The following is a 10,306-nucleotide window of genomic DNA, read 5'->3' on the forward strand; positions in this document are numbered from 1 at the left end:
GGGGGTAGGGTTGAGGGGAACCATCCCTGCCCTAAAAGGAATGAGGAAATGAGAACTGAGCAGTGTCTGGCTGGCTCGGTCTGTGTGACAGCCCGTGATGTTCCTTCCGGTCCCAGCAATATTGTGAATTTCCACCTGCCCGCCCCTGCAGTTTATAACGAACAGCACATGAAGTTAGAGCAGGTCAGTCCCTCTGCCAGTGGGTTAGCCAGAGCGGAGTGACATGCCGTGCCTCTCCTTTCCCACAGCGCACCCGAGATAAGAGCACTCTGGCCAGAGACCCTCCGAGGGTAAGTACATAGAACTAACAGGACTAGCAAACGAGCTGCCTCCCAGGTCACAGCTCCCTGAAATGAAGTGCAACAGAAAGCGGCGATGCGGAGGGTATGTCCGTGTCTAAAAAGCTCCAAACATGGAATGCTTGGCTTCAATGTGAAGGTGGCACTTTTAGGGAGTAGGAATTCTTTAAATGTTATCTTTGGTTCGTGCTTACTATACGTAGCATCCTGGATATACATTTTATACTTTTTGAGTTGGATGAAAAAAATAATACAGAGCAATTAATATAGTACTTGAGAGCTCTCCAGAAAAAAAGGGTAGTTGTTATTGGAATTCATATTCAGCCGATCTCTTGTTGAGGATATAATAATAAATAGCAAAGTTCAGGATAGTAAGGACATCTGGTTTAAGGATTCAGAAATAAGTGCCATCAAATACTGTTCTTAGTGGCATCTGACATTTGGTAACAGGCTGAATGAAAACTTTTCTAACAGTTTCAAACTCCGCTTTGGCAAAGAGGCACTGAAATTGGCCAACTTATTCTTTTCCATGTGATTTATTGTAGACAGAGTCAAGGTCCCCCAGAAGTGAAATCCATCCCTAAAAAGCCAGCCCAGATACCAATGAGGTTGAGAAGCAACTTTGATGCGGTATGTGCCCATTTTACATCTGCTTGTTCATATTTTCTAGAGGCAAGAGCCAAAAGACATTTAATTAATTTAATTTTATTTTTTTCTCTTTTAGTCAAAAACACTAAGTGCCAGTAACATGGAGACATTAATTGAATGTCAGTCAGAGGTAAGGAAGTGATTTTTTTAAACTTCTTATTTGTATTACCAGAAGATGAAAAGCTTTCTGTTTTAATTGAATATTATTTAGGCTGTTTGATTATCAGTCAGAAATGAACATGATAAATGCAACAAATTAAACATATTAATTGAGATCTCCTATGATACTGATTCTTACCAGAAAAATCAATACACTCTATTGACCTAATTGTTAAGATGAATAAAATGTTTTGTGTTTGTGGAGAAAGACTGAATAGATTTCTTCAGTCATGATTTATACTGATTGATACGTGATTTATATTTTTAGGGTGACATCAAGGAACATCCCCTGTTGTTGGCATCATGTGCGAGTGAAGACAGCATTTGCCAGCTAATTGGTGAGTTTTGAAAAATACTGGTCTTTTCTGCAAGTGCTAACGACCCGTGCTCTTGGTTTGCAAAACCACAGTATTTTACTCTACTAGGAATTTTTTTTTTAACTGTTCTCCTAAAGACCGCAGAACATTAACCCTTAACTGGCCGGTGTGCTCCAGCTCACTAAAACAGCGAGCACCGTCAGTACAGAGATCCTCTTACAGGCAAACTCCGCAATGCGGGAGGTTTTTAGTGGGGCTGACAAATCTCTTGGCCACTTGTTTTGATGGTCACAGCGTGCGTGTGTACATTGAAAAATACACAGTGCCTTTTCTGGGTTTCCCTTCCCTAATGGAGAATGCATCTAAGAGCTCGTGAAGCGATTGTTGTTGCTCTCAAATCCCAAAGAACCTACATTTGCTCTTATTTATTTACTTATTTTTACGGTGCCTTTCATGGTAACATAACCCCGAGCCCGTTTTCCTGAAGACTCAGGACAGGGCACTTCACTTTCATCCAGCTTCTACTTGCCAGTACAAAGCCTGTGGTAACATATGCCAGTCATTTAGAGAATGCAGATTTCATGATTAGGCCAAAAAGAGAAGGAAGGGAACTTTTGAGATACAATACTCATTGCGCACTCTGGATTTTTGGAAGAACAGAACACTGATAATGTGTGGCTGATAACTTTCAAATGCCAGGACTAGGTTCCAGCCTTCCTAAAGCAACCCTAAAGCCAAGGGGACAGCAGAAGTCCTGAGTGGTGTAGCTCCCTCTAGTGACCACATAGTGCTAGTGCGGCTGCCGAGGGTCGATGGGGCCCGCCCAGCCAAGAACCTTCTCAAGGATCTTGGGCAAGTCACTTCCTCTCCTGTTAAGTTTTGTTTTCATTCACCAGCCAAAGTATCGAATTAAAATAATCTATTTAGTCATATATCTCCCCTGTAGTTATTAAGGCTAGTACCTTAAGATGGTTGTTTATGACCCGCACAGTTATGTTTTGCTAATTTCTTGCAACAAATAGCTGAAGAAGATAAAAACAGGAAAGGTGGGGACCATGAGGAACCTCCGTGTGATATACAAGGGCTGGTTGCCCTGGTAACCATGTGGTTGTTTTTTCAACTGTTTTTCTAGATCAGAAGTCATGCCCTTGGCTTTCTCAGTTTTTCTGAATTATTTCCCCACACGACTTACTAGAGATGCCAGTGTGCGACCCACATAGCCATTTCCTCGGATCCTTGCTTATGAACCCTGTAAGCTGATTTTTCTCTTTCTCATGCTTTCTTGTCTCTAGAAGTTAAGAAGAGAAAGAAAGTTCTGTCCTGGCCCTTCCTCATAAGAAGACTGTCCCCTTTGTCAGATTTCTCTGGGACTTTGGAGCCAGACTTGAAAGTGTCACTGTTTGATCAACCCTTGTCAATTATCTGCCAGGAGAACGGCGCCCTGCCCAGACCCATTCAGGTGAGTGTGCTTCACTTGTAAACCTGCTTTGGTTTCTGACATGTGACAGATCCTTGGATAATAGGAGGGTGCTTCTCCTACTAACCTTATTGGGGTTGAGCTTTGGAATTTTCCATTCTTGCAAATGGGGCTCCCACATCCAAGCACAGTTGGAAGAGAAGATGCCAGTTTATGTTCTAGAAATTAGTGTTTGCCAGTGAGCTCAGGGTGAGGGTCTCTTCCTCAGTCCTCTGACTTCACAGAGGCAAGAAGGCTGGAAACGTATAGCTTCTGAACATCAACAGGCAGAGACAGAGTACAGAGGATATGATCAGAGAGCCCACGTCTTCATGGAAGTATCGACAGGTGGGAGGCCCGATGTCATTTTAGGCTGAAAAATGAGCGCTTCACAACATACCTCTTAGAAAAATAGCAGGGTGAAGGGAGACAGTTGGCAGTGGCTGCCCTAGGAGCCAGCTCTGGCCTCAAGACTCTCGTTATGACTATCTTAGTATAAAAAAGAGAATTAGCTTTGGGGGGAAAGGATATTTTACGACAGGTAAACTGAGGGACTATTCCTGAACATTGTCTTAATTCTCTTTTTCCAACTTGAATAGATTTTCATGTATCTGTACCAGCAAAGTATGTGTCCAAGCCTTGGGTCACCATTTCCTGATCCCACGTCTGTTCCCACAGGATATTCTCGCTATCCTCTGCCTCAAAGGCCCCTCGACTGAAGGAATATTCAGGAAAGCAGCCAGTGAGAAAGCCCGCAAGGAGCTGAAGGAGGCGCTCAACTGCGGGGGAACGGTGGACCTGGAAGGGCTGCCCGTACACCTGCTGGCCGTGGTCTTCAAGGTGAGCCACCACACCTGGGTCAGAGGGCTCCGCCTCCACCGCCTCAGGCAGCAAGGAGCAGGCTCCTCTCCCTACAAGGCACACAGCCGAAACTGGAGTCTCATTACTGTAGCTGAGCCTCTTGATTGTTAAAGCACGCTGCTTTAACAATCCCAGATTTCATTCCTCCAAAATGTTGGAAATTTCCTTGTCCCGGGCCCAAACCCATACCCCTAAATCTGTACCCTCGGAATTCACCCCTCTGGAGATGGTGTCTCTTCCTCTCCCTGTGGTCAGGAAGCTCCTGACACAGCATGAGCTTGAGCGAGGTTTCCTCAGATGAACCACAGGCAGGATGCGGGGATGGATGCTCAGTGACAGGGCCAGCTCTGGCACCTAGAGGTGGAACAGAAGTCAGGGGAAGTAAGACCGCACACAACACGGGGTGTAAACAGCCACACCCGCTTTTCCCCTCCAGGACTTCCTCCGGAGCATTCCCCTGAAGCTGCTGTCCTGTGACCTCTTTGAAGAGTGGATGGGCGCCCTGGAGAAGCAGAACGAGGAGGACAGAATTGAGGCCCTCAAGCAGTAAGTCCTCAGAGTCAGGAGGCAGGGCCCAAGGGTCTCCATTTTTTGCTCGCTCATAAAACTGGCCAAGTGCACCGCAATCCATGTTTCCCCGAAATTGTGACCTGGGGGAATTAGAGTGTAATTGCTCATTCACTCCCAAGATAAAAACCAGGAGGTTCCCTGGATTTTTTAAAAGTAGTTTTAGCCAAATAGAAGAAAGTACTTCTTCAAAACATAGAAAATGACTTTAATACTCACAGAGTTCAAGGGGTGGAGGATCCAAAAATACAAAGTGTTCAAAAGGGTATAAGAGAAAATCAAACGTGGAGACTTTAACACAAACTAATCAGCGGAGAGTAGGAATTAGGATTATTCTTAACGACAGTGATTGGTGTCGAGCAAGACACTTCTACCATAAACTTCCCGTAAAGGGTAGGAGAGCCATTTGAAAGGGACTTTTTGTTCATAAAATTCCACTGCATATTCTGTATGTTCTTATAATTATCAAAAAGGAACACTATATGAGACATTCCAGTGAGTCACAATGATTACATATATAAATGACAATGTGACCTCTTGGAGACAGCACTTTTGCCACATCCTAAGGAAGCCTATCTATGTATTAGAAATGTCCCCCACACCAAAACAACTTTGCAGACATGAAGACATCAGAGTGTTTGCCCCACCACCACCAAAAAAAAAATCCTAAGATTATCACAATAATTTTCTACCTAGACATAAAACTCTTTGATAACAACAATTCTTCTGAGAAAGGAAAAGGATCTGTATATTGGGGTCACCATTTCATTCTTTTGAAAAAGTGAGACTTAAAAATCCAATGATTGTCGTTAGTAGTAATGTTTCTATTTAAGTGCTGCCTGGAACCACATTTTTGGAAACATCCAGACAGTCTGACTTATTCTCAGAATGGTATAGAAATGGGTCATCTTGGTTTGGTGCTCACAGTTCAAAAAAAAAAAAAAGTCAAGAAAATCAGTCTTGTAATGTTCAAAGAGAATTTTTACAAAGTTAAATGCTTACTCAACAAAATGGTTTTGAAAATGTAAAGGCACATCCTGGTGTTTAATGCAGGCTCTGTTTCATAATTTAAGATCCATATAAATAATAAAAGGCAGTGCTACTGGTGTCACGGTTCTGGCAACCTTGTGGTTAATCGGTCTCATTCTGTGTCAGTTGCCGCTGAAGTATCTGAATGGGCATTTCACAATATTACTGGGAAAATGCACCTTCCCCATTTTCAAGGAAGTCTGGTTTGGGCAGAAGCTTTGAACAAGCTACAATAAAGCTGGATAGGCCATCAGCCCCCTTAAAAATCACTGTCCCTTCTCTTGATTCCAGGGTTGCAGATCAGCTCCCCCGACCCAACCTCCTGCTGCTCAGGCACCTGGTCTACGTGTTGCACCTGATCAGCAAAAACTCCGAGGTTAACAAGATGGACTCCAGCAACCTGGCTATCTGCATCGGCCCCAACATGCTCACCCTGGAGAATGACCACAACTTGTCATTGGAGGCCCAGAGAGACTTGAACAATAAGGTTGGTTTTGCTTATTTATGAGAAACCTCTGGTTTATGATCTCACCTTCTTTGGCAAAAGCCAAGCAATGAGACACTTCTGGATTTCTCAAAGTGACTCGAGGTCACAGTTCAGGTCTAAAATGCAGAGTGCTATTGTTGTGGCTCTGCTCTCTTAGAGGCGTGGAGGAAACTGAATAAATCTGTGTCCTGTCTTCCTGGGAGACAGAGAACATCACACCCCCTGGGTAGGAAGCCCTCTTGTTTCTGTCTGTGCTTTGGGACCAGGACCCAAAGCACTCAGGCAGTCCAGCTAGCAATTTGGGAAACTATCTGCTTAAACAATATTTTTTGCATTTTCACAGTAATATTATGAAATGTCCACTCAGATACTTTAGTTATTTTAAAGTCAGTTTTTAAAAAATTCTTCCATTTAAAAATGCATAACTCAAAACACATATATCTAACTTGAATGTATATTGTTACCAAATTCCAGTATGCTCTAGACTCATTTGGGCACCTCCCTAGTAGTTGACTCCAGTGTGTCCTCCTTCCTTGCCTCTGTCCTAAAGCAAATGGCCCTAAAGTTTACGATCTGCTTGTTTTTTCTCCAAAGGTAAAGACATTGGTGGAATTCCTCATTGACAACTGCTTTGAGATATTCGGGGAGAACATTCCAGCTCATTCCAGCATCACTTCTGATGACTCTCTGGAACACACTGATAGTTCAGGTATAGAATGTGCTCTCATTCGATCGTGATCCTGGGGAGAAATTTGTGCCAGTCCATACTAGTGTCTCCCTGGTATTTAAAGAATGTGCCTTTACAATCACCAATCAGACTGGCCTCGAGTCTATAGGAAAGTCAGGAAACCTGAGAACCTTGCTCCCAAATTTCTTTCTAATATCTCTTCCGTCACTCTTTTAGCCTGAGTCTGAAACTTTTCTCCTTCATATTCTAGATCTCAAATAACTGCTAACTTTACTACGTAACCTTGAACTATAGATCTGGGTAAGAAACTTTAGTCTCTATGTAATGAAGTACAAGTCTATTAAAATGGAAATGGATCCTACAAAGGAGCCATTCAAAGGATTAGTTTTAAGATTTAAAATAAAATTTAAAAAAAATTCAGTGAAGACTGTCCTTCTTCCTTCTTCTCCTTACTCTTTCTCTCTTTCCCTCTCCCTTTTTTCTTCCTCCCTCCCTCATTCATTTCTTCTTTCTTCTTTACTTCTTCCCATCTGAAATAAATTTGGAAACAAAATTTTAATGTGATAAATTTCTTGTCACATCACGCTCCAAAACAGTTCCACCAAATCACCTAGAACCGTATTGGGCATGAATAGGGTGGGCTCTAGTAAATATTATTTCTTTAAGAACTTGAACACAAAGCTCAACTCTTCATTGACTTTCCCCAGACATGTCGACCCTGCAGAACGACTCAGCCTACGACAGCTATGATCCTGACTTTGAACCCACCAGTGCCATCCACAATCCCAGCAGGCATCCCCAGGTTCCCACAGCCATGGCTGCCGGTCTGGACAACAGAGGGCCCCAGGACACCTGTGAGTTAAGCCCAGAGCCCATTGTGAGCACAGTAGCCAGACTGAAACGCTCCATCAACCAGGCAGACAGGAGGTTCTCAGAACCCAGCCCGCCACCCTCACAAGAGTGCCTTGAGAGCCGGATGACAAACCAAAAACTAACCAAAAGTGAGGATGACTTCACCGCGCCCCAGGCCAGCCCTCATTTGGAAAGCGAGGACACGGAAGACCCGTTTCCAGAGGAGGTCTTCCCTGCAGTAGAAGGCAGAGCCAAGAGACCAGTGGACCTGATGATCAAGAACTCAACCCAGAGTTTGCCTTTGCTGCAGGGACCAGGACCCAAAGCCTTCTCCAGCGGCTCCCTGGGTGGGTCCTCTGACAATTCACCATCAGCTTCTCCTTCCTGTCCCAAAAAAAATTTCTTCAACAGACACCAGTCTTTCACCATGAAGACTGAGAAAAGCAAGCCCAGCAGAGAAATTAAAAAGCACTCCCTGTCATTTTCCTTTGCCTCTCACAAAAAAGTGCTGCCCAAGACCCCGAGCTGTGAGACCGGGAAACCCAAAGACTTTACCAGAGACCAAGTCAAGAAGGGCTTGAGAAAAGAAAGTCAGCTTGCTGGAAGGATCGTCCGGGAGGGCAGGCCTGATGTCTACAGCCAAGCAGCTGCAGGCTGCGGCTTGCCACCTAGGGCCCCCTCAGTCAATGACGTGTTCCAGATGGTTGACCAGAGGAGCCCAGGAAGCCCGCCATCTTATGAAGAGGCCATTCAGAGCCAGGAGTCTGGACTCTTGGCCTATGGCAGCCAGACCGTGGGAAGTATGCGGGCGAGAATGCTGAGCCAGGACTCCATGCCGCCACCTCCTCTGCCTTCTCACCCTGGAGGAGGCTCCAGGATTGTCTGCCATGAAGAAGCACTTAGTGGACGCAGCCTGTCTTCCATGACTAAGTGCTGGGAACAGGGTGGGACTGTGAGTCCCTCTGGGGAAACTCCAGGGCCTGGAACCACACCGGGGAGGCCTGAGCTTCCCAGGCTAAGGACTGTGTCCGAGTTTATGCAGAAGGACAAGCGGGACTACCTCAGGCGACGATGTAGCCAGCCCATCTTTGAGGCTGACCAACTCCAATATGCTAGAGAATCCTACATTTAGGAAGGAAGGCCATCGGCCATGACTAGCTGGTGGCATCTCTGTAAATATGTAACTACAGAAAGAACTGCTTGTAGACTGTCTTCAAAAAAGTCATGAATAAGCTCTTTCAGAAAGTTGTATAGAGCCCTCCACGAGGACAGCGGCATGGTGGCACTTCAGAGAGTTTGTGTGCATACCTGGATTTGTGCAATATGTAGCAAATGTATAAAATGTATTATAGACAGGTGATAGGTGCAAGGAATGTCTACCCAATGCCTGAATGCATTTATTTGTGTCTTGTGGTACGTTGCTATTCTTTCCCCCTCGCCCCCGGGGCATATTTTTGTGGGTCAGTGTTTTAAAATCATCTTTGCTTTCTTAATGTTGCCTCAAATGTCATGCCAGTTTTCACATTTTCCACCAATTCCATCTAGGGAAAAATGTTTAAATTGTCAGTGTATATTTACTCTACTAAGGAGGTTTGTTTGTTAACTAACCACAGCAGAAGACAGAAATGGAGTTCAGCGTTCAGAGTTGTCAAAAAACATTAGAAAAAAAGACCATAAAGAAAATTACGAAAACACTTAAATAAGTCCTTTTAAGGACTATCTAATTAAATTAGGATAGATTAGTGGAAACACATTACATCAATATTAACTCACTTAGAGCACTTTGAGTTTTCTTTGTAGTTCAATGGTGTCATGCAACAGTTTGGAGGTAAATGATTTTATATACAAAACTTCAATGTAATTTCACTACAATAAATTACCTTTCTTATTTGCAAGTGAAAATTTTCTTGTTTTTTTTTTAGGTCTGGGGACTGAACCCAGGGGTCCTCTACCACTGAGCTACATCCCCGGTTCTTTTTATGTTTTATTTTGAGGCAGGGTCTCACTAAGTTGCTGAGGCTGGCATTGAATTTACAATCCTCCTGCCTCAGCCTCCTGAGTTGCTGGGATTACAGGCATAAACCACCACAATCCTGGTTCTTACTGACTTGTTACCTCCTCTCCCTTAATGAATAGAATCTACCAAGAAATTGACTCACACCCTGGTTCATTCAGCAAGCACTTACTGACTACCTGACCAACAGGCCAGCCTGGGTACCTGCACTCAGGAAGACTCAGCCCTAGTCTCTGGGAGTTTGCAAAACCATAAGAAAGTGCCCACTATAAGCCACTTTTTCAATGGGCAGTCATTCAGAGGCCAGAAAAATTTAGTACGCCAATACTGGGTAGTATAATAAATGCAAAATTTCCCATTTCAAGTGATTTAGGCTTTTCAGTGCTTTTACATATCTTATCTCATTTTTATTGATGCTCAATTTGCTTAATTGTTACCAAGTATAATGATAAAACATGTGACATATTAGAATTTTCCTGGTCAGTGATAAAGATATTTATCCAATATCTTAGAGTAGTGAACTTTTAGCTCTGTGTTTGTCAATTTTTTTTTCACAAAATACTGTGTATACTTTTGACATGTTACAGTAATATTTTTGTGTTGGCTAACTACAGAATAATGAAGATCCCTTCTTTTCAAAGGTGATTTATTAATAATGTTGCGCAATGTTAGCCACATTATAAAGCAGATTGCTCAAGGCAACTGCTCAGGCCTGATATTAAAAATACTCTAGTTAGTCCCTGTAATGGGGCAGATCCTCCCCATGTGACCGCTAACTGAAGAAGAGCAAGGCCTTTCCAGAGTTTAGCACAATTTAGGGACAAGATATAATGCCTAGGACCTGCCCCTCCAGTGAGCTACTTCCTCCAGCCACACCCCACCTACCTCCAGTTATTATTAATCCATCAAGGGGATTAATCCACCCATGA

At 43.6% G+C, this 10,306-nt stretch overlaps 1 protein-coding gene across 1 annotated transcript; it reads left to right on the top strand.

Annotated features, from left to right (window-relative positions):
- The first annotated feature begins 203 nt into the window (after nt 1-203).
- Tagap (T cell activation RhoGTPase activating protein) lies at nt 204-8,495 on the top strand. Its single transcript, XM_026393855.2, has 10 exons — nt 204-290; nt 845-929; nt 1,024-1,077; nt 1,375-1,444; nt 2,716-2,882; nt 3,558-3,719; nt 4,177-4,286; nt 5,628-5,823; nt 6,418-6,532; nt 7,219-8,495. Exons 2-10 carry the CDS (start codon nt 903-905, stop codon nt 8,493-8,495), a joined length of 2,178 nt encoding a protein of 725 aa, XP_026249640.2. The 5' UTR covers nt 204-290; nt 845-902.
- The last annotated feature ends 1,811 nt before the right edge of the window (nt 8,496-10,306 follow it).

This window comes from Urocitellus parryii, chromosome 8 (assembly GCF_045843805.1).
Source record: "Urocitellus parryii isolate mUroPar1 chromosome 8, mUroPar1.hap1, whole genome shotgun sequence".
In the NCBI taxonomy this organism is placed as follows: domain Eukaryota; kingdom Metazoa; phylum Chordata; class Mammalia; order Rodentia; family Sciuridae; genus Urocitellus; species Urocitellus parryii.

Coding starts and splice junctions, on each gene's coding strand:
- Tagap (XM_026393855.2), top strand. CDS start 903: ATGAGGTTGAGAAGCAACTTTGATGCG. Junction 1,078..1,374: donor TAATTGAATGTCAGTCAGAG/GTAAGGAAGTGA, acceptor TTATATTTTTAG/GGTGACATCAAGGAACATCC. Junction 4,287..5,627: donor AGAATTGAGGCCCTCAAGCA/GTAAGTCCTCAG, acceptor TCTTGATTCCAG/GGTTGCAGATCAGCTCCCCC.